Source organism: Gasterosteus aculeatus, chromosome 11, assembly GCF_964276395.1.
Source record: "Gasterosteus aculeatus chromosome 11, fGasAcu3.hap1.1, whole genome shotgun sequence".
Classification (NCBI taxonomy): domain Eukaryota; kingdom Metazoa; phylum Chordata; class Actinopteri; order Perciformes; family Gasterosteidae; genus Gasterosteus; species Gasterosteus aculeatus.
In genome coordinates, this window is record NC_135699.1 from 16,132,623 (window position 1) to 16,156,693 (window position 24,071).

The 24,071-nt window shown below is 49.6% G+C and overlaps 1 protein-coding gene across 9 annotated transcripts; it reads left to right on the forward strand.

Moving 5' to 3' along the window:
• The first annotated feature begins 185 nt into the window (after positions 1-185).
• gpatch8 (G patch domain containing 8) lies at positions 186-24,070 on the forward strand. 9 transcript variants are annotated; one of them, XM_078084077.1, is made up of 11 exons: positions 236-328; positions 4,030-4,107; positions 4,913-4,948; positions 7,795-7,813; positions 10,385-10,457; positions 14,923-14,964; positions 17,162-17,229; positions 18,081-18,167; positions 18,300-18,443; positions 18,538-18,668; positions 19,141-24,070. In XM_078084077.1, exons 7-11 carry the CDS (start codon positions 17,203-17,205, stop codon positions 23,090-23,092), a joined length of 4,341 nt encoding a protein of 1,446 aa, XP_077940203.1. In that variant the 5' UTR covers positions 236-328; positions 4,030-4,107; positions 4,913-4,948; positions 7,795-7,813; positions 10,385-10,457; positions 14,923-14,964; positions 17,162-17,202; the 3' UTR covers positions 23,093-24,070. The 9 variants fall into 9 exon arrangements, with proteins under 9 accessions (XP_040046875.2, XP_077940201.1, XP_077940200.1 ...); XM_078084072.1 differs by lacking the exon at positions 14,923-14,964; XM_078084078.1 differs by lacking the exon at positions 7,795-7,813.
• The last annotated feature ends 1 nt before the right edge of the window (position 24,071 follows it).

Consider the following 24,071-nt stretch of genomic DNA (forward strand, 5'->3'; position numbering starts at 1 on the left):
AAAGTACAACATGTGAGTATGTGAAAGCATATGTTGCGATAAGATTAAAGATTAAACAAGATTAAACTTGTACAACATGTGAGAAAAATCTTCAGTGGAATAACAAAGATGTAAAAACCTAGAATTGTTGACCCTTCGGACTTCACAGTGACCGCATCGGTTCTGTGAGGTGCACATCCTCATCCTCCTCCTCCTCCTCATCATCATCATCATCATCATCGGCTCAGCGCTCCTCAGTCGGACACAGACGGAGCGATAGAGAAGCTGCTGCTCTGTTCAGAAAATGGCCGACAGATTTTCTAGGTTTAACGAAGAGCGTGATTTCAAGGTAACGCACGTAAGACGACTTTGCGTATGTTGTTGTCGGTGTTTTAGCGCTCTTATTAACGCGGAAAAACCCCGTCTCGGGCGGCTTCGCGTTACTTCAAACTGCACCGTGCGTCTCGGCGTTAGATGACACTTGCTAGCGCTGCAAGCTAGCTAAGCTAACGCCAGTGCACTGCGGCTCTTTTGCATTTAACTTCCCGTACGTCTCAGTGTTTGGCTGTGCGCTATATTTGGTTCCTGTCGTGGCTTACGAGCCGCAACGTTACGTATACCAAGCAGCAGGAAAAAATAGATATACAGGTCCAACTAGCTTGTTTGTGACCTTGGGTAGTCTGGTTATTTATCGACATATGCTAACCATGGCTAGCTAGCTAGCTAACGTTAGCACGTAGCTTACAGGTACGCACATTAATAGCACTAGCAAGAAATGGCTGTATCATTTTGACAACTAGCTAGAACACAACGACTGCACCTTGTTAGCTCGGTTTAATTATTCTAGTTACAGCCAGCTTTATGTTTGTCTAGTATTTAAATGACGCAACTACACTTATTATATATTAAGTGGGAGACAAAGCTATGAATGTCGGTTAACTTAACACGTCCGTCGCCATTAATTTGTTGAATTTTTCAAAACAAAAGGTCTGTCAATAACAACACAATGTCAACGGTTGCTAACGTTGCCAGACTGTTTTTCTCTCACTTTTTTGTTTGTTTCTCTAATGCGAGTCATTGAACTCTTCACTGGAGACAACGCAGGTTGTAACCAGGGGATCTTTTATTTTCCTAAGTTGACCTTTTATGTGGGTAAATAAATCCGTCCCTGCTGCACCGCTATTTGTTGTTAAGACGTTATTTCAGGTTAGTGTTTTTACAACCGTGGTGCCGGAGCTCAGACGTTGAACGTCACAAACCCAAATGTGGAGCTGCTTGTCTTCCACTGCCTGTTATCTCTGACCGCACCCCGACAAACACAAACACAACATCACTCATTACACAATCATGAGATGCACGTTTGTTGTTTGCGGCCTTGGTTCATTTCTCCATGCACATTCTGTTACTCTTCAGGTATTTTCCTCCAAATCCCCCAGATGTCATTGTACTCTCCCTGCTTAACCCAGCATCGTCATACTTTGTGCCCGGAATTACTTTTTGTAAAGCCGCCAAACATGTTTTTTATTTATTTATTTGAGTTTAATCCACCAGCTGGCAGCCGAAATGGAACATCTCTGTGAGTGCAGGTGTCGTTTTGCTGCTCATGCTGTCTCCGTAGGAAGATGGATGTGTCACAGTCCGTTCCTCGCTATGCGGCCATTAAAATAAAATAACATCACCTCAAACCTCCGTCGGTTTACCTCCGTTTCAAAACATTTTTTCCCACAACACATTGTCGAATTGGAAAAAGTTGTTGTTGTATAAATAACAACATAAAATTGGCTGGCGTTTTTGAAGAAGGAGCAAGGGGAGCTTTGCCTAGAATGCTTTTTTGAGGTGTTTTTGCTATTTTTTTTAGGAGGCAGTTATTTATTTATTAGTGAATTACCAGATACGCAATGACACCCATTACAAGTGAAAGTATGTGCAATTGCTTGTGACATTGTCGGTGCTTTTTTCCTCCAAACGCGCTGTGTTGCTGCCCAACGGGAGCTCAGTGTTCTGCTGTTTTCGGTCACAGAGGTGAATCGCTGTGCGGTCTGAATGAGTGTGTTGAAGGCAGCTCCGGCTCAGCACAGTGGAGCTCTGTGTGTGAGAGATCTGCTGTGAAGGCATTCATATGCTCAGTATTCAGAAAGTTTCTCTCTCGCTCTGTGGACTAAATCCCTGCTGCCAAGCAACGCGGCGGAGGAAACACCCACAGGCGATACACCCAGTACCCACGGCCCGACCAGTCCGACGGCTTCGTCGGCTCTGTTGATATACGTCGCTGCGTTGGAACAACAGGTTATATATGAGCCGTTGTGGCTCACTCTCTTCCTAATTTGAGGTTGTATGGGGCATCCATTTCAGTGTGTGGGCTCACTGCACATTTGCTCTTGTAGTGTCAGAGGACAGCTCTATCCTCCCTATGCAGCATCGCTGAGTTGTTTGCTGCCTCCTCATTTGACTCTGGTACATTGAAAATAAGAAGACATTGTGTTAGATGGGGAGGGGGAGGTGGGGCTGTGCTGATACCACATTAAGCGGTCTGAGCAGAGAGTCAGCAGGAGGAGAGATGGCGGGGGAAGAGCAGGGAGACATTGATTTGTTCATAAATAAAGCCTCTGCTTTTCCCCTCGTAATAATCCCCGGCTTCACTTAGGCTGAAGTGACTTCCTGTCTCGTCTGAATTAACTACTGCCAGTGTGGCATCTGATCACCTCGTTGTGGGACGATGTGAGTATTTGCTTATCTCCGCAAAACCCGATTCCCCTAGAGAGCGTGGGGCGTACTCGTCCTGTGTGGCCCGGCCCATATTAGCGTTGTCTTTGTACAGTAACGCGTGCTGCAGATGTACGTAGTCCACAGCGATGCAAGCAAATGTCCTGCTTTGCCTGTTCTGTCTCTAGGATAGACATGTCCTCTTGGCTGGTAGCTGCAAGCATCTAGTAAATAATACAGCGCAGACTATTTTTGGAAAGATGGAATCTTTCAGTTTTATGCTAGCGTTAGTCTGCAGAAAAAACCTACTCACAAACATGACCTTCGTCTCTCCTCTGCTGCTGAAGAGACGAGGCCTGTGACCGCGGAGCAGAAACTGCTGGACAAACGCACGGCTTTTGGTTGGTGTTTCAGGCCGGTTACTCCGTTTCTATCCCACCCAGGGCATGGACTTAAAAATAAATGTGTATGAGTGAAGCTATGCTTCAAATTGAGACAACAAATAGCCCGAGGAGGAACTCGTCCTTCACTGCTGTCGCTCCTGGAATACGTTTGCCAGCAAAGAAGAGGCAGCAGTGCTAACTCTGTCAAGAACATTTTCAATCAAATGCAATAAACTAATGCTCAAAGGATGTTTTATATAATATTCACTGGACGATGGGGAACGTAGTCGCATAGTTCCTGTTGTAGTTTATTCCTTCTGTGTTTACTTCTTTCCACCAGTGCATGGTTATTTGTTATGCGTTATTGTGATTTCTGGTAATGTAGGTTTACACAGTAAATCTAAATAATACTGATAGATTTAGGCTGAGAGTAAACAGTATGTCATTGATGTAATTTGTTAATTTCGTTCTAGAGTAAAATACTATTAAGGAAAAACGATTTTCCAGACATTTATGTTTGTTCAAAGATATTCTCTATACTTTTTGATCACGGCTTAGAAAAGACATTATTTCGGATTTCTCTTTAAAAAAAAATATGCTCAGTAATTATCATCGAATATTGTGTCTTTCTGTCCGTCAAAATCTGCTGGTAAAACATCAAAATATCTCTGACCTGGTACCTCGACATAGATCTACACAATGACGTGTGATCGATAACTCTCAGTAATGTGGACACATATAATGGGACAGTAAAAGACTGTCTGTTGAGGTCACAACCAACTATTGAAATATAGAAATATATCTGTATGTAGTATATCAACCAGGAAAAAACAAGATTATGCCGTATTACGGGATCCATAATCCAAGACGGCATCTATATGTTGTGCAGCCGTCTGCTCTTTCTTTTCCCTCTTCAGAACGCCAATATGTGTCTGAAATGTTCTTCTCAATGTGTGTCCCTCAGGGTGGGAATCACTTTGACCACTATGAAGAGGGCCAGTTGGAGCTGGAGCAGGCGTCCTTGGACAAGCCCATCGAATCGGTAAGGCCACATCCATCATCCCGCACCATTGGACCAGCTGTGAGAGTGGATGATTGGTCCAGGGAGGAATAAGAACCACACCTTTTATACTCCATTCATTCTTTCTAGATGCATCCAGTGTTTTCTTGAACACACTTGCCACCTAACTTGTAGAATCACTTGTCTCATATCCGTTAATGCCCCGTAAGTCCCCGTCCTCTGCCCCACACTTCCCGTGTCCTCTGCCTCCTCCATTTCCCGTGTGACAGTTAAAATGATTATGTATATGCTAGCTCCTCCTGTTATTATGTACAGATAATAAATAAACATTTGATCAGCCTTCCATTAGTCATTGTTAGTCATCCTAGCAGTACGAGATGAGAGGACTCTGAAAGCGTGGAGTGGACAAAGCACCGTCCTTAACGGCAGTTTTCATTTGGAAGAAATACACGTGAGGTTATAACAAAAGATTCCTGCAGTTTTGGTCTATTTGTCTTGCTGATGTATCAATTAAAAATGTGTGGGGTGTTATTGTAAATATACCCTCTTAAACGAGAATGAACTTGTGTCCCCGGGCACATTTGGATTTAAAAGAAGCCTGATGATAGTTCATATTTACACATTTCCCCTGTTAACCTAAAGTGGGTCGTGCTTATTCCACTCCATTTAGCAAACAACAGAGCGCACATAAGATGGTGTGAATGGCTTCATTTGTGTTTGAACGAATGTCAATGTAGCTTTTGGAATTCATGTGTTAGTGTTTGTGTCTATAGGACAGTTATCTTATTGTACACAACTTGGGGTGTTCGACATTTCTCTCCTGCAGCGAATTGGCCCCTATTAGCTAAGCAGCAATGACCCGGTTTGTATTTGCACGCTCTGCTTTCTTACTCCTATCTTTAGGGTCCTTGTAACGCTTCTCCAACACTCTCTCTCTCTCTCTCTCTCTCTCTCTCTCTCTCTTCACTGTCTCTCTCTCTCGCTCGCTCGCTCGCTCCCTACTACACAGTGATTCGGTGTACAGTACCCTCTGTCATTCTGTGCTGGCATGGTGCTTGTGCAACTGGGACTGCATTTTTCGCTGAAGAGGCACAAAGATAATAGCGCAGGAAGCTCACTTCTTTCTGTCTTTCCCGTTTTTGCCCCCCTCCCCTCCCTCCCCTCCCTCCCTTCTGTCTCTGAAGCACTGTGAGCAGGCCCAAACTCCTCTTACCCGCCCAGGAACCTCTCGGGTCACCTCTCCTCAACGTTATGTATTATGTGTTAGTATGGATCACAATGACGGTGTATCTGTGTAATCTCAAACAGAAACACGTTGAACATTATTTAACAAACTGTAATTACACTGCAATTAGTTTCCTTAATCACTCGGTAATGATGATTAAAATATGAAGCAGAGCTCTATTGAAACAATTGGTATCTTAGATAAAATTGTATAATTTATTGTAAAATAACATTTTTATAGATTAAACAAACAACTTGCCATAATTTATTTATATATATATATATATATATATATATATAAAATTGTAAATAGCTGTATCCAATAGATGAATGTTACAAGACAGTATGTTTCACACTGTAGCCTGAACATGTGCATTCCAAAGTGAGAAACAATTACAAATCCTGGATGAGTTTGCCGAATCACATCCTTTTGTCACGGGCGCACAAGCATCCCACTGTGTGTGGGTGGAGAGGGATGGAGAGAGATGGCCTCCTCACCTGGCTTCAGTGGCCCTTTTGCTCCTGCGCTATTATCTGTGGAGGAGCGCTGAGGGCCGCGCTGCAGCATCACGCTGCTCTTTACAAATCCGTGAAACAGATGAAACGAAACAAAACGCGCCGCTTTGTCGCTAAAAAAAAAAATCCAATAAAAACACACACCAGTCTCTTTGGAGAGGACAAGGCCAAAGAAGGAGGTGGCAGACTTTTTCCTCCACAGGCAAGTAACCACGAAAGTTTGCCACCGACTACCACTGTTGACCCTGAAGATGATTTTTGGAGCGTTTGGTCACAAATGACGCGGCTCCTCTTCGGAAGGCGATTGAATTACACTCGCGCTGCGACTGGCTGTTCCAGGAAGTGTTAGAACACACGCCGTGTGGCCACGTTAGAGACCTCCAGACCTCCGTCGTGCAAACGCCTTGTCAGCTGTCAACACGCGTCGCGCCCGTGATCTGTTCAGCCCGGCTTCTCGGAGCCCCTCCCCTGCCACTCATTGTGTGTGTGTGTGATCTTTAGGCAGCTAGAGGTCTGTGGTACTTTATTGGGATCATCTTTCTCTGTCTCTTCCCTTTTTGGCCTTTGCCTCTTTCTCTCTAACATTGTTTCTGCATTGCATGTGTTAACTTGGTAGCATTCAGTACTTTTTATATTTCAGTCTGTCCTAATCACGACGACAATTTTCCTTCCCGGACTCATCCCTCCCACGTCCTCTGCTCCCCTTTTCCAGTCCCTCTAACCCCCGTCCTTCCTCCCCTCCTCCCCCCGACCCTGTCAAAGAGCGATATGCAGCGGGCGGCCTCAGAGCCACAGAAACCACACATGCACATCGCATCACATCACACAGGCCTCAGATCTTTTAATAAGGTGTGCAGCTTTTTGCATTCTATCCAGCAATTAAATCCTCACCCAAGTGTCAAACCAGTGCACAGCAGGGGAGAGAGGGGAGGGGGGGGAGGCGTTATGGTCATTGCTAAATGTTCTTTTTAAAGTCCGCACTACAGTAAGACAGGGGAAAAATATATATAATTAACCACTTGCATGACCACCTCGCTTCAAAGTGAGTGGGAATGTGAGTGTTGACGGTCCGAGTTTATACACGTGGGTGACCCCTTCAAACTTTTAATTGACTTTTGATAATTGTCCGATTTGTTGATTCCTGGCGTTCAGAATTGAGGTAAGTATTTCCATTTTATTAATTAGACTTCTGTCATTTCCTCCCATCGCCTAGTTGATGACTATTTAATCCCCTCACGTGCAATCTGACACATCCACACTTTATCTCCATGTGCCGGGAAGTAGCATCCGTCTGTTTTAGTCGTGGTCCTCGATGCCCTGAGACGGTTGTTTCCGTTTAGTCACGCTGCATGAGAAGAGGCCGACTAGAGGAACGTGCAGAGCAGCGAACACACGGGAGCTGCAGGGGTTAAACGAGGGCAGCGCACCAGAGGCGAGGATGAGTGACCGCAGCAGGATACTTTTGGGGTTTTAGCAAAAGGGACCATGGAAAAATTTGAACAAAACCTTTTTAACAGCTCAGATCTGCAGTCAAGTCCCCTTCCTTAGATTAATACGCCTGTTTAACCAGGACACATCAAACCACCCGTACTGGTCACGCACACACCAAATGCTCTGAGGGCTCTAGGTGGGGTCCCCTGCATATCACTTCCCTTCACCCATCCTCCTTTTTGTCATGCACTGTGCTGATTGCAGCACAATGCAAGCTTCAAAAACAAAAAACCCTTCTCGTAAATCTCGTTTGTTTGGATAACATTTTCTATTTTTCTTTCTCTTGTATTAACAGTCAGTTGGTGGATTTATTGATATGCCTACCTTTTTTTCTGTTTGTATACAGTATCATGTCTGTTTGAACGCAGAGAGAGATTTTGCATTTTTTAAGAACTTAGAGAAGCTAAGCAGAATTGCAGCTGAAAGCGTTTTGGCCGGTTTCTTACGTTGTGTCACGTGTGACTGTTTTTTTGACAGCCCAGTATTTTAAAGCCAGGTTCGTATGGAAATGCCTTCACTCCACTTGCACTGCTGTTGGACTCGCCGTCGTTGCTTTCATCCGTCCGTCTGTCTGTCTCTTCTTTCGGTGCACTCATCTGTGGGTCGACAGGCAGTCTGCGCCTCATCTCCGCCCTTCAACCTCCACCGTTCTCAACTAATCTCTTTATTAGTGTCAGCAGTTGGCGACATGATGCCTCATCCAACCGGCCATGCTTGTTTTTCCTTTTATATTCTTTTAATCTTCCCCGGGATGAAAAAATAATAATGGACCTACCTTAGTTAAAGCTAGGGCTTATTTTATTTTCCTCCTCTCTCCAAGAATCCTAGATCAGCTAATCCCTCCAATCAATATAAATGCTGCTTCACTGCAGCAAATCCGGCGGTGTCTTTCAGGAGGAAACACCCCCAGGCGGCCGTGTAGCGTGTAGCATAGCACGTCTCTTAGGCAGCGATGGCATGTCAGAGTTGCCTCTAATGTCCCAACAGAGAGTTAATAGAGAGAGATCCGCAGATTCCTTTATCTCTTCCCACAGCGGAAGGGATGTGACCGTAAATCAGGGTAAGAGAAGCTCACACATCCATGAAATGCAAGGTGGGGAGGGGAGGAGGGGGGGGGGCAGAAACAGGAAGTGAAGCTGTTCTCGGGAAGCAAGCCAAATGCCAGATGTTTTGGATGATTCAATCGAGATAGTGATCAGTGGGTTTTTCATGTTAAATGGGGCAAAGGAAGGCATCAGTTTGTCAGAGCCACAAAACAACAACAAATGTGCCCTGAATGAGGCGTCGTGGGCGGAGATGCAGTGTGCGCTGTGTGCGCGACCACCACTCCCCTTCACATGCACTAACCCATACGAGCCCAGCTCACCTCCACCGCCCCAGAGAGTCCCCCCCCCCCCCCCTCCCACACCTGTCCAGAACTAATCGAGCCCCGTTGAGCCGTCACTTTCCTCTGTGCCTGATCCACTTAAAACTAACACAAGTTGGAGTTCCTCCCCCGCCCCACCCTTCTGTATGTGTGCCATTCACAGCGCGCCACTAACACCGACGACCCTTTTTGTTAAAAGTCTTTAACAAAAAGCCGCATGCTGTTTTGTTCGGACCCCTTCACCACCTGTTCGTGAAACTTGATGTCAATCTCTTTGTGATTATAAATATCCTTTCTTTTTTTTTGTTTTTTGGTTTGTATGCTTTGGTTGTTTATTTTGGTAGAATGCAGCACTCTGGTGAATGTTAGACAAGCTTGGAATAGTTATAATCACAACAGAACCCCCCCCCCCCCCCCCCCCCTCCAGCCCACTGCTTATTAGGAAAATCTCATTGTTTCCTGTTTATTTGTGCTTGAGGATGTAGTGTGTAGTGGTGGGACGGTCTTGCATTTCACATAATGTTTTCCTTTTCTTGCTGACCCACACTGGTGATATAACGGTCACAGACGTGTGCATTCAGCCCCAGACGCGTCCTGTTGTGCATGTTCTCGCACGCCGCCTCTCATGTATCGTTGGTTGCCTGATCTCGTCCACATGTGCAGCGTTAATGAAAATGAATACTGCAGTCGATGGCTCGCCGTTATTTTAGCTTAGTAGTTTTCCAGGGGTCTGTAAAGTAGGATTTATAATTCATGAGACTAATTATATTTATGGGAGTGTCGAAAGAGTTAATGATGTTGAATCAAATGATTACACGTGGGCGGGACCAGGCCATTAATAACCCACCAGAGAGGCTTCAGGTGTCCAAAAACTTGCACAGCAGCTGTCTGTGTCACACGGAATGGGGCTGCATGCACACGACGTCTCCCTCTGTTCACCTGCACACCCACATGTCCTCTCACGCGTGCATATTCTCTCACCCTGGGCCTTGTAATGGTAATCCAAGGCCCACTAGCTCCACTTCTGTCTCTTCCTCTGGCTATATTATCTCTGATAACTGCATATGTCTCATGGTGCCCCCCCCCCCTCTTTTTGTCATGATTACGGAATCACAGCAAGCTTGGAGTTTCTGATCCTCGTTTTGTTGATGCAAGATTTCCATACCTTGTTTCTGTGTCACTTTTCTACGTGTGCTGTTTTCTACGACCTTGCTCTGTAGTGGTTCATATATGTATGCGTGTGAGATGCATATATTGTCCCCTCCTTCCTACCACTCTTAACTTCTCAACTTAGTGGATGTGACTTGATGTGTTATTTTAAATTAATAGAAATGCCCAATTTCTTTGCCCTAAAAGCTAAATGTGACCTGGTGTAGGGGGTTGTCCTGTAGACTACAGGCTACACATAGCCTCATGTATGCATCCTAGTGGAAGGCCTCCCACCCTTTACCCCCTCCTGCCCCCCCTCCCCCCACCCCACCTGCCCTTACCACCCCCTGTGCTGGAAGACACTGATGTTACACGCTGTAGGTGATGTGGATGATGATGATCAATGATGATGGTGGTGGTTGTGCTGATGATAGTGTGATTTTGAGTGTTTTTATTTTGTTTGTTGTTTTTTTCATCAGTACCCAAACGGGGAAATGCTCCTCTTATTATTGGAATATTTTTGGTTTTTTTCTCCTCTGCTCTCTCTGCTAGGATAACATCGGACACCGGCTGCTTCAGAAACATGGCTGGAAGTTGGGGCAAGGTCTCGGCAAAAGCATGCAGGGTAAGAAATCCCTCTTCTTCACACCTACGCTCAATGAGTGCTGGTGGCACTGCGCCACAAAGCGGTCATTGTCTTTCTCCCTCACATCTCCAGGTTGTTTTTTAGTTTATTTTAATTTGTATCAGCAACTTCTCTTCTCTCTCTCTCTCTCTCTCTGATATTTACCTTTTTGTGTCTGTAAATTTGATTTTTAAACGAACGTCGCTCTCGTGCTGCTGTTCCCTCAAACGTGGAAGAGGGAGGAGAATGATCCCAAAGCCTTGTAAAGGATTATTACTGGAGACAAGCAATTCAGATTACAGTTCAACAACACAATTTAATTGGACACCGTTATGTTAACTTGGAGTTGTTTTAGCCGTTATGTACTTGGGTGGTCCCGTACCTTCTCCGGATCTCACTTAGAACTCCAGGTTACAAACAAACGTCCTCTGACCGCTTTACAGGAGCTAAACGTTGTTCCTCTTTTGACTCGCGGGTCGTTTATTCTGCATCGGGTCGGCGATGAAGAGGAGCACACGGTCTACTCTGGAGACACAAACCAGCAGAGGGGTTAGCCAGCGAAGTACGAGACCTTTCTCTGGTCTTGTCCGGGCCGGTTGTATTTGCAATTAGAGAACGAGCCCTCGAGGCAACAAGATTGGATCCCATCCAGAACCGAGATGCACAAAGCTGCCTGGATTTGAGTTTGTTTGCTTTGCATGTTTTACCACATTTATAATCTCTGTCCAAATCTCTGTAGTCTGTATAACATTTACTCTAATCTATTAATATCATCTGTACACTACACTTTTTTTCTTTTTTTTTTTTGTTAAGCTCAAACCTCGGCGTCTCTTTGGAATGCAGCGAAAGCGTTAGCGGGAAAATGCTCCGTGAGCCCGTCGCATTCAGCTAAGTCCATGAGACGTGGAAAGCGTTGGACCATAAAGACGTTTACCGTCTGAGGACATCTGCCGTCGGAGCCCCGGTGGACATTGACTTGCAGAGCGGAGTGCGCGGGCCGGTCTTGGCTGTAGTCGGAGGCTCATGAGCTCGACCCTGCCGCGCTCACGGCTTGGTGGTGCAGAGCCGGGCGTGTTTCCACGGAGCCTCTTCCGGTCTCCTCGCCCTCTCTGCATCGTTGTTCCCCTCTTCTGTGACTCCCTCTGCGTAGCCTCACCCCTCCCGGCCCTTTCTCCACAGAGGGGGATGAATAGCATTGTCCGTGAGTGATGCCATCGCTGGCAGGCCGATGTGTGCTTGCAGTTTGCTCAGATTGCGGCTTGTTTTTGCACATCATTTCTGGCATTCGGGTTCGTCTTTCCTCCTCCACAATTCTTTTTTCTATCCTTTTTCCATCTCTTGCTATATATGCTGTCATTTTCCTCCACTTCATTTCTTTTGTTGCTCAACTTTATTGTTTTCCCCGTAAACCCGGCGGGAGCAACGCTCAATATCAAGACATTTTAATGAGAAACAGAACGTTTCGAGAGCACGCCCAAACTCGAGGCGAGTTGCAGTATTACTCATGAGCATCTAAAGGGAGTGAGCTGCTTAAAGTCACAAGGTAAATGTGAAGACACAAGTTATCTGTGTTGTGCTTGTCAATTCAATTCAAGGCCGCATAGGGAGGTTCCTGCCAAGACCTCGTGTTTGTGGTGCAGGTAATGACATTCTTCAGTTGCCTGCGGGGGCTCCCGACTCGCCTGCTTGTCTTTATTAAAACATGTAGTGTTTTGTACGTGCTCACTCGGAGCAGGTTTTTAACAAAAGCGTGGTCTACTGTGCTGAGACGTGTCCTCACTTTCCCGGATGATTGCTGTGGTGCTTCATCTCGTTGTAAGAGGAGGAGGAAGGGGGGAGGGGGGGACATACTTCATCCCCTTTCCTGTTTTAGTGCCTCGGTGGTATCAGATTTATTTACCCCAGTGGGGAAAACATCCTGACTCTTTTACGGTCCCGTATCTTTGTTTATGCCTGCTCTCCACATGGCCTTACCGAGGAGCGCTGATATACTGCGTTCCGTTGGCGAGCTGCACCTCCCGTTCATGTGCATATATGGCCTCGGCCCCCGTCGTCGTCGTCTCTTAGGTATTCTCTGCCTGACGATGGCCTCGGCCCAGAGCGCGCCGGGTCGCCGCTTCATCGCGGGAGAGTGCCGCCGCCGCGGCAGCCGTTTCCCGGCTCGCCGTTTCATTGTGCATCTCCATCTGGCCTCGAGCCGTCTGTGCGCGCAGGAGCGAGCGAGCGAGGTGCAGGGGCCGGCCGGGCTCTTGTTCTCCGGCGCGTGGTTACGTAAGCTTCCTGCTCTGTGGGCAGATGAGACTGCGGCACAGTGGGTCCAGTTGTTGGCAGGAATCAACGGCCCACTCGCTCTGCTCTAATTTGCTCGGTGCACTTGAGCACCTAGTGGGCTCACAGCGCAGTCGCACACTTTGAAGTTTGCAGGATAATCATTACAATCATTATAATATTTCTCTCCTTTCCTCTCCTTGCAAGAAGAAACGTTTTTTTAAATATATTTTTGAAGTGAAAGCATTGTGTCCCCTTTTTTAAGTTTTTCACTGTATTGACTTTGTTCTTATTCTTCTTTTGTCCCTTTGCCCCTTTTTAGGTAAGGTTTGTTGGATCCCCTCTGTATGTCAGTGTGTGGGTGCGTGCGTGGGTGTGTTTTCTTTCTCCCACTCTGCGGTTGACCTCAATGTAACACCCCTTTTACAGTGTACCGTAGGCTAATGGCCTCTGTCAGCTTCCTCCTCTCTGCTTCATAATCACTAAACCTTTTATTTTAATCTGCACAAAGAATATGAAGCGCTTCGATTTAAGCAAAGAACCAAAATCCATTTTAAATCAAAGTAGATTTAGGAAGCCATGATTCCATCACATCCCTTAGAATCATCGTCTACACGTACTGTTTTTTTTAAATTTCTCCTCCTTTTTGAGTTTCCGTTGCTGCTGTCGGGTGTCTGATTGGCTGGAACCACGGCTCAGACTTTGAATGGCTTGCAGAGTAGACGACTTTCCCCCCTCTGCTTGTTTGCCTGTTTCTACCTCCAAACCGTGTGTCACTTGTGCGTATGTGTGTGGTCGTTACGTGGGACTGAGATGTGTGTGTGTGTGTCTGTTAATGACCGGGTCATAGAGTAAACCTACAGGGAAAATCTCACCACCCTTCTACATGCTTCCCCCCCCACCACCGCCCCTGTTTCTTTGCCCCCTCCTGCACAGCATGTTTGTCCCCAGACGAGCACCCCAGCCTGCCTCAAACCGCCACACTCACCGGGGGCTTTAAGCAGTGTTGGAGGTAGTAACACGCTCGACTCCAGCTTTTACACCGTGGAGAGAAACGCAGCTCTGCACGTTTATTCACAACATTTGGTAAAAATAAAGAGGAGCTGCAACGCAGACCCGACTCTAAGCACTGCTCAAAGCCTTCGCTGGCTCTTCTTCCTCAGGTACATTCTGTGTGTGTGTCATGTGTTCACCAATCTCGGCGAGATTTGCAAGTTGGGCTGACAAGCGTCTGCGAGGCAAATGAATTTAGAGGAAAAAGCGAGAACCTCTCAAAGGGGGGAAAATGGCGTCCGTCCCTGGAGGCGTCCCGTCGTCTCAGACGAGGTGTTAGAGCTCAGCTGTGTCCGAAATCATTCACTCACTCACTACTTCCTGCCCGGCGTCTGGTCGGACTGCGTGGGTACCTCACGCGCGACATCGGCGCACACTGCTCGGCCATTTTATCCACGTCGGTCACCACGTCAGAGCTGTCGCGCCATCAAGCGGCGTCTGATGGGCGCCGGCTGCAGGCCCGAGCACGATCCACGCGGACGTGTTGCGGTTGATCGCAGGTTGTTAAACTTCCGCTTGTTAGAGTTGTCCAATAAAAGCCGTACAGAAACTACGCTGCCGCCGTCAACGCGGGGGCGTATCGACACGGCGTTACGCTTGTGGGTGTTTGTTTTGCGACGCTCTCTCTCCTGTCCGTCTGCCGTGCAATGCATGATGGTACTTGCTGCTCGCTTCGTGGCCGTCGGTGGTTCGCTACTTCTCACGAGGGCATTGTGGGATACCTCGAGTCCCAATAAAGGGTGCAGTAATATTTGTCACCACACAATCGGGCAGCAAGCAAAATGGCCGACTCACTTGTCAAACCCACCGTCTAGTGAGCAGCGAGTGATTTTGGACACTTTAAAGAATATTTTCCTTGTAACAGAATCTGAAAAGGTTTATTTTTGTGAAGGATGCGCTTCTTTTTTTGTTAGTTAACGCGCATTCAGACGTATCGTTGGTTGTTACTGGTAGAGGGGAAGGGGACCAGCACTTTGTAAGGGGAGCTGGTTCAGTAGCTGGGGGGGGGGGGGCGGGCGGGGGTGACACACTGGAGCCCCTTTGGTATCAAACCCCCCCCCCTACCCACACTCCCAACCCCACCCCTCCCTTCTCTATGTGCCTCAATCTTCCTGCTTAACCAATTGGTGTTTCTTTTTTACAGCGATTTGATCCTGCCCATGTTGTGCTGATGGTAAACTTAGTGGTAAATGTTATTTTATCCCCCAATTGAATTGTTTTTTTCATTTTATTTTAATTTCTCCCGTATTCTTTTTGTTGTGTGTTCCTCTCATCAGAGCACCAATGCTACATAGGCTTTCAATTCTCTCTGTATTAGTCTTCATTCTGCTGCTTGTATATTATCATGCACACGTATTACTCTTAGAACGTTGTCATTTTGTTTGTTTTCAGTTTTTTTTTTTAATACCTCGTGACTCACACCCTGTGATTTAGATGCACATTGTTTTCGTCTGGTCCCTTTCTTTTCCACTGGAATGGGTAGTGTGGAAGTATTGTCACTGTTCAAAGATTGGTGATAGTTTGGGATGAGTGTAATCGTGCATTAATCCTTAATTCCGGGCCTGGCTCGCGACTCCGCTCGGACAGACCACTGCAGTGGCTGACCAACAGACCCAACGTCCTTTCCTTTGGCTTGACTACTCTGTCGGGCGAATGCGCGTGAACGCACACGTCCACCGGTAGATGTTCCTGTGGTCTGCGCATCACACGGACGGCTCGCTCCTCACTGGAGCAAAGCCACAACAATCACCTAAATCTGAAGACACTGCAGTGGGACTGAGAGTCCAGCTCGGCCAGTATATGTTACAGTGCATCTATGATTTCAGAATGAATATGTCATTGGGCTGTGATGACCAAATTACTCTCAGAAAGCACAGGATTGACACAGATTGGCGTTGAATAATATTATGACCTTCCTCCGTTCAGGAAGGTACCGATGTGTTAAGATGCGGCTTGATTTAAAGTCCTATTTAGTAGGTTTATTTCTTCTCTGGCTCAAAGTGTCCCTTTGCTTGGCCGGCGGTAAATGGGTAGTACAGGAACATCAACTTGGCTCCGGCATCACACAATTCACCTTTTTGATTGTGTATTTTCAAGCCCAATGCTTGTTGTTATTCCATATGCCCAATGGTATGAGTAAAAAAATGATTCATAAAAATGACAAACTTTATGTGGGAGGGGAAAAAAAACTGAAACCAAACTTAATTGATAATCCCTATCAGTAAGTCTGATTATTGTATCTGGCTGGCGACAGGAGCAGCAGAACTAGTCCAAATTATTTTGATGCCTTGTTTTAAATCCCCCTCCCCCCAAATCCCCCTCCTGTCTATCTGTCTGTCTGTCCCCCCCTTCCCATCCCCATGTTTCACCAGGTAAGTATCCCCCATCCCTTGCACTGTCACCATGGCGATACCTGGCCCGTGACGTCACTCTGCTGTAGTTCAGTGCTTGTGTCCTTTTTTAATTTTTACTGTCTTTCTCTCTGCTTTGTTTGGCTGATTTATGAGTGGATTAAGCAACTCTGTGTCAATCTCCAAAGTAGTTTTGATTTATATATATATTTTATATCTCTAATGTTTCATTCTGTTTTTTTGGTTGTCTTTGGTTTGTTTATTTTCCTACAGTCCATTTCCTTCCGATCCAGCTCTTTTCACAGCTTACGTAATGGAGAAAAAAATAAAATAACCTTGCAGCTTCTAGTCATATTGGAGGGAGGGAGGGAGGGGACATTTTGGAACCGGTGAAGAGGCATCCAGGGTCACCAGCCAGCGGACCGTTGAGAAAGCGATGACGCAATGGTCCTTAGATAATATTGGGACGGCTTTGTCCCCCTCGTGGAGGGTGGCGCTCAGTGAGCAGCGTCTGCTCGGCCCGTCGCAACTCCGCGCACACGCGGTAACGCAGCCCCTCCAGCTGCAGCGTCCTTGATAAATTTGGCGTTCTGGTACAACAGGACTGCAGCAGCGAGCGGGTGGAGGAGGGGTGGTGCGTTGTACGACTACACCGAAGAGACATGTAAGCAGATTGGCTTCGAGCTGACTGCCTGTTTCTAGGGAACTTCATCCGTCTCTGATGCCCTTCACTTTTTTTTTTTTTTAACTACAATTATTGCAGCTAATTCAAAAATGCAACTCGTGAGCCGGGTCGGATTTTGGGGGGACGTTAAGAGACGAATCGGTCCCTTAGTGGCTGCAGTAAGCTGTGAGAATGGCTGGTCTTTGGTTCACTGTAGCTTTCTGGTCTCTTTGCACTTCAAGGCAAAAATCTCTAACCCCAGCACCCTATGCTCTAAAAGCAGGCTGTCTCCGAGCTGCCCCCCCTCCCCCCTTCCCGTCCCCGTCTCTGAAGCTCACCTCGTCCTCTCTCTGTCTCTTTCCCCTCAGGACGCACCGACCCTGTGCCCATCACCCTCAAATACGATGTCATGGGGATGGGACGCATGGAGATGGAGGTAAGATGCTGTTTAGGGTTGAGCCCCTTTGCACCATGCTGGGAGATGGAATATGACATTAATGTGTATAATCATCTCAAGATGAGCCGTATTCTGCACCCTTTTCTCTCACTTGTCCACCCTGACCTTCCTGGTTATGCTCTCGCCTTTTTCACGTAATCTCTGACCGTTACTCGCTGCAATGGTTGCTGAGAAGTATTTGGAATAAAGAACAACCGCTGCTCGTTGACCCGAGTGCTGACTACCCGCTGCGCGGGGTCACGCCCCTTAGCCTCGCCGAGGGAGGGGACGTCTCAATGCTGCAACGGGCACAAAGCGCGGCGGCGGCTTGTCGGGAAGTCCGTTAAAGAGCCTCGCTGCTGCAGGCGGCGCCGTGACCTCGAGGCCAGCGAGCAGCGCAGAGAAGGACCGCCCGTCTATCGCTAAAGTAACACTCGATAAACACCGGGAGGCTTCAAATCCGTCCTCTGCAGAACGCAAACGTTCCCGCGGTGAATCTTCGTGGTTTCCTCCACAATCCACCCCGTCATCGAGGTCCAGCAGAATAGTCTTTTGTCTGCCGCGTAAATCACTCGTGGCCTGTTCTCCTTTTCCTGCGTTAATTCACTTAGACGGACATGTTTTGTTCCAGCCGACGGACTAAATAGGATTTCAGTTGTGGTCGATCTGAAAACCCACCAATCGCAGCCCTCCGTAGCCCGAGCGGGCCAACGGCGTGGCAGCTTGTCCACGCGGTTTACTGACACATGAATGCAACATAAGATGAAGTTGCACTGCTGCCTTTGCTTCAGGGGTGTGTTTGTCGTCTGGTGCTGTAACTGCTGTGTCCGTCCTTTTCTTTCTTTTATTAGCTGGACTACGCGGAGGACGCCACAGAGAAGAGAAGAGTGCTCGAGGTGGAGAAGGAGGACACGGAAGAACTGCGGCAGAAATACAAGGTGAGGCCCTCCGACCGGGCGTCATTCCGAGAGTCCGTGTGCCGGTTTCACCGCATGCGCCGCCGTGCGACGTCTTGAGGCTTTTCTTCCTCACACATTCACCCGTTTCCTTCCCGGGTTTTTAATCAACAGGACCAGGTGGAGAAGGAGAAAGCCATTGCAAAGGCTCTGGAAGACCTGAGAGCCAATTTCTACTGTGAGCTGTGTGACAAACAGTACACCAAACACCAGGAGTTTGACAACCACATCAACTCGTACGACCACGCTCACAAGCAGGTACTTGATCATCAGCTCCGGCACGCTAAATGGAGATGTTTGTTTTCTGTGACAGAAGGGATCCTGATGTGCTTTGTTTTGTCTCCGAACGCAGCGGCTCAAAGAGCTCAAGCAGAGAGAGTTTGCTCGCAACGTTTCATCCCGTACCCGCAAAGGTGGGAAGAAGCACGAAAAGATGCTGCGGCGACTCCACGAGCTGGCCGAGCAGAGGAAACAACAGGACCGGTGAGCGCTTGTTCCTGCGCTGCCCCCTGCTGGCTGGACCTCACGATGCATGTTTCTGCAGCTGAGGGTCACTGTCCAAGGCCACATATTAAAACAGAAATAGATTATATAGAATCTATACGAGAGGACGTCAATCCCACTATTTTCAGTTTATAAAACTGAATCCTGATACTCTTCCACTAACCGTATACACAGCGGAGAGTAAAGATTTACCCGACTTTTCAGGAATAGTGTTCCTCGACTTGCCTGAGATGTGATGGTTTACTTTTACTCTGCAATCTGCAGCCAGAGTTTACATCTTTTTAACTGGTTTAACTCAATCAGTTTGACATCTTGGAAGCACCTTCAGACACGTATTGAAGATTTTTCTCTCTTGCTCCGGTCTGGAGTGACTTTTTTGTTTTTATATTCTACTGTTTTAGTAGCAGAGCTTAAGCAACATCTCATGGTTACCCTGGTTCTTGTGTTTCAGCACTCCAGGAAGTGGGCCCATGTTCAAACCGACCACCGTTGCTGTCGATGGAGAGAAGTCAGAAGACGGGGACCTGACGCCCGAGAACGCTGCTTTACCAGACTGTGTCCTGGAAGGACCTTTTGTAGATAAAAGTGAAGAAAACTCCCCGAAGCCAGCTCCCACCATCAGCTTCTCCCTGGGGAAGAACGCCTCCACCTCCCCAACACCGTGTGGGGCATCCAAAGTCAGCGTGTCCTTCTCGTTTGCCAAGAAGGCTCCGGTGAAGCTGGACACGGTCGCTGCGGTGTTTGCCGATCACGGAGAGGAAGCCGTGGAGGAAGAGGAGGGCCAGGAGGGGGAAAGGGCTGCGGGGCAAGAGGAGACATCCGGCAGCAGCACAAACAGCCCGAAGGACGGATCGGGGGGAGGCGACGGAGGAGAGAGCGCCGTTGTTGTGGCGGAGGCGGAAGAGGCGGAGCAGCCTGATGACGGAGCTTCTTTAGCCTCCACCCTCAATAAGCTGAAGATGATGATGAAAAAAGAGGAGGGCTACGCTGGACAGGAGCCCGAGTACTATCACTACATACCTCCGGCCCACTGCCGGGTGAAGCCTCACTTCCAGTTTCTGCTCTTCATGAGAGCCACCGATCAGTGTCCGAGCAAGGAAGAGGAAGACGAGGAGGACGGGCAGGAGGAGGACAAGGAGGAGGACGATGAGGAGGAGGAGGAGGAGGAGGAGGAGGACGAGGAGAAGAAGGCTAAAGACAGTCCCGGAACAACGGAGCCCGGCGGCACAGAGTGCAGAACTGAGAAAGAACCAGATAACATCACTTCACAGCCGGAGCAGGAGCCACCTCCTCCCTCGGCCGAAGCAGAGACGGAGGACGACCCTTCGCTGGACGCAGAAACGGCCCCCGTGGCTCCCACGTCCCCTCCTCGAAAAGCAGAGAGCACACCGGATTCCACTCTGGATTCCAACTCGGGTCCCAAAATCCCCACAGGTCCCTTCTTCCCAGTTCTGAGTAAAGATGAGAGCACAACCCTGCAGTGGCCCTCTGAGCTCCTCGAATTCACAAAAGCCCAGCCGTCCCTGTCCTACAGCTGTAATCCCCTCTACTTTGACTTCAAGCTGTCCCGCAACAAAGGAGGTCGTGGTGGGAAAGCGGCAAAGTCCTCACAGCCTGGTGAAGAGCCTAATGACAAAGGCAAAGCGCTGGCCGAAGAAGATAAGACTAATAAACCCGGGACCAGCACCGACAAAGACAAGGCGGTGATGGCGGGAGAGGCCGGCCGAGCGGAGGGGGAGGAGCAAAAGCCTGCGACCGGCAGCAGCGCCAAGAAGAAAAAGAAGAAGAAGAAGAAGCATAAGAAGTCCGCAAAGCGCTCCAAGCGCAAAGGAAAAGACAAGGCAGCAGACGAAGACGTGGAGGGCGAGACGGAGGCGACTCAAGAGAAACCCAAGAAGAAGAAAAAACACAAACGGAAGAAGAGCAAAAACAAGGCTGCGGATCAGGACGAAGCAGCAGGGGACGAAAAGGAGAAACCAAAGTCAGAGGAAAAGGCCGTCGCCTCCTCGGTTACCGTGACAGGGGGCGGGGCTACGGGGAACGCGGGCGTAGAGTCGGGGAAGAGGAAACGTGCTACGAAGGAAGTGCCTTGCAAGTCTGGAGCAGAGGAAGGCGGCGGCGGAAAAGGCGGCGGAAAAGGCGGCGACAAGGCGAACGTCTCAGAGGAGCACGGCGGCGCCAAGCGACAGAAGACCGACTCCAGCGCGCCTCAAAGTGCCTCCTGCTCCACCTCGGCCCAAAAGAGCCCCGGTCCCGCTCGGCCCCCCAGCAGCGAGAGCGAAGAAGAAGGCGGCTCCAACGCCCACCGCTCACGCCATCACCGGTCAAGTCCTCGGGAACAACAACAACAGCAGCAGCAGCAGCAGCAGCAACAACGGCGCCACCACAGCGAGGAGTCCCGGCGGTCCTGCAGCCGGTCCTCGAGGCGGGGCGAGAGGCGGGGCAGCAGTCGCCGGCGCCATCGCGGCCAGACGTCCCGCAGCCACTCGTACTCCAGCAGCTCGGAGCGCTCCTCGGCGGGCAGCAGCGCCTACAGCCGCCGCAGCCGCAGCTACTCGGACAGCTACAGCGACTACAGCAAAGAGGGCCGCCGGCGGAGGCGCTCCAAGCGCTCCTCGGACTCAGAGTACGAGCGGCGGGGGAGCCGGGGCCGGAGGCGGTCCCGGAGACATCAGTCCTCCTCGTCTTCCTCGGAGGAGTCCCGCTCACGTTCGCGCAGCTACAGCCGCAGGAAGAGGCACCGCCGGCACCACCGGAGCAGCTCGAGAAGCTCCAGCAGCTGGAGCCGCAGCACCAGCGCCAGATCCTGGAGGCGGAGCTACAGCCGCAGCCACAGCTCCGCCAGCCGCTCCTCCAGCTCCACCAAAGGCTCCTCCCGCCGGCGGGCCCCTCGGGCTCGGGTGGAGACCGACGCGCAGCGCAGAGACTTCAACCGCTCGTGCATCTACCGCTCCCAGTCTCCACGTTCGTCTTCATCGCGAGGCCCCAACCGCAACGCCCATTCCTCCGGCTCGCAGTCGGTGAGGTCCGGGGTGTCGCGGGACGCAGGCGACCAGAAGAACAGCCTCACGGCACGCCAGCTGCTGGAGAAGGTCCAGTCCAAGAAAAGCTCTGATGATTCCACCACGGGCACCAAATCTGGGCTTAAGATCAAGGACCCACCACAGGGATACTTTGGTCCCAAACTGCCGCCGGCCCTCGGCAGCAAAGCCATGCTGCCGCTGTTTGGTAAGCTGCAGGCCGGCAAGAAGCTCATGATCCCTCTGACCCGACCGGACGAGGGAGAGAAGTCCGGAGCCGGCAAGTGCTCGGAGCCGGAGGTCATCCTGGTAGAGCCGATCCGAGAGTTCCCCCCTCCGCCGCCGCCTCCGGCTCCACCGGTCCAGAAGGTCGAGGAGGCCCCACAGATCATAGCGGTGCAAGAGGAGGCGCCGCATCCCGCCGCCGAAGCCCAGCTGCACCAAGAACCGGGGCCGATGTATGAACAGGACCCGTCCATGGCGATGGCCCAGTACCAAGGAGAATCGGTACAGGACCCCTGTCAAAATCCCATGATGGACCCCCTCATGACGGAAATGCAGCAGCAGCAGCATCAGCAGCAAATGCACGTGTACCCGGCCTACCCGCCGCCCACCCTGGAGGAGGAATGCATGGAGGCGGAGGAGGACGGCCTGGCTCCTCTGGAGAGTCAGCCCATCACCTTCACGCCGGAGGAGATGGAGAAGTACGGCAAGCTGCAACAGGCCGCGCAGCAGCACATCCAGCAGCAGCTGATGGCCAAGCAGGTCAAGACGTTCCCCTCGGCCGCTGCAGCCGCGGCGGCGGCGGCGGCAGCCAACATGGCGGCCAACATGGCGCCGGCTCAGCCTCCCCAGGCCATGCAGCAGATCCACATCCAGCAGCCCACCGTGTCCATGGCCTCCGGCACGTCGATCACCACGGTGCAGCACGCCATCCTGCAGCACCACGCCGCCACCGCCGCGGCCATGGGGCTCCACCCGGCGCACGCCCACCACCCGCACCCTGCGCACCAGTTGGCCCAGGTACACCACATTCCTCAGCACCACCTCACCCCCATCTCTCTGTCCCCCCTGGGCCACTCCCTGAGTCACTCCCTGGGACACTCGCTCGGACACTCGTTGGGACACTCGCTGGGACACGCGGGGCTGATTCCCGCCCACCACACGGCCTTCCTCTCCGGTCAGCCCATACACATCATCCCGGCGTCTGCGCTCCACCACACCCCCCTGGCGCTCCACCACTTACCACACCACCTCTACCCGACGCTGTTCGCGCAGCGGCCCTCGCAGGCTGCGGCGGCGGCGGCCCTCCAGCTCCACCCACTGCTGCACCCAATCTTCTCAGGGCAGGACCTGCAGCACCCACCCAACCACGGCTCTTGAGAAAACGACACGAGTGAAGGAGTCGAGTCACAGCACCCAACCGCCGGGAGACGGGCTGGAGCTGGACCGTCTGGGTTCAGGACTTTGAGGAGAAGTCTCGAGGCGGGAAGCTGTCGATGAACTACCCGTTCACCGCCGCGCGCCGAGCAGAGGGTGGAGCCACAAAGCGGTGCCGGCTGCGTTGGACTTTTTCTTTTGGCTCGTGAGAATTTTTTCTTTTTCAGGGTTTTGCCCCAAATTTCTAAACGGAGGGGTAGATCTAAAAAGACGTTAGTTTCTATTCCAGCTGAAGGTGTATAAACACCCGTTTGTGTTTCAATGAGAAACCACTGGAGTTTGAGTTTGGCAGCCGAAGAGACTTGTGGCTGAAGCCGAATCATGTTGAGAGGCGGAGGACGTGAAGGCGAACAGCTCCGACTCTGTGACCCACTTATACTTACTGATATTGTTTGTTTTCAAATGACTACTTGCTCTCTACTGGCTCCTTGGTCTCTAATAATTTGTAATGCAGTAACTTGTACATATATCAGTGTGTAATGTGAAGAATCCCACCAATGATGAGCATTTGAAAGGACAGCTGCGGCGTCCTGACCGGTGTGACGTGGTGAAGCTGCACCTGAATAAATTGCACTGAAAATCTGTACATCAAGGTGGTGCGTTTGCATCATGTAACAATAAGATTGTAGTATACTGCAATAATTGTATTTTTCTGTTTTTAAATTATTTTCCCAAATGCTCTTCAAAAGAAGAGCAGTGTTTTTTGCTTTTGTGTAATTTTGTAAATAAAACTGCTGTAGATGAACCTATTAACATTCTAGAGGTTTTGGTAAAACGCGATGGAAGAAGGTTGAGTGTGAGTATTTTATCACGTTTGTTTATACATCGGCCTGCGATGGCAAAGGATGGTGATCTGTCGAACAGTAGCAACTCTGTATTTTTTAAGAACTTACTGTTTCAGAAAATAAAATCTTGAGTTCAC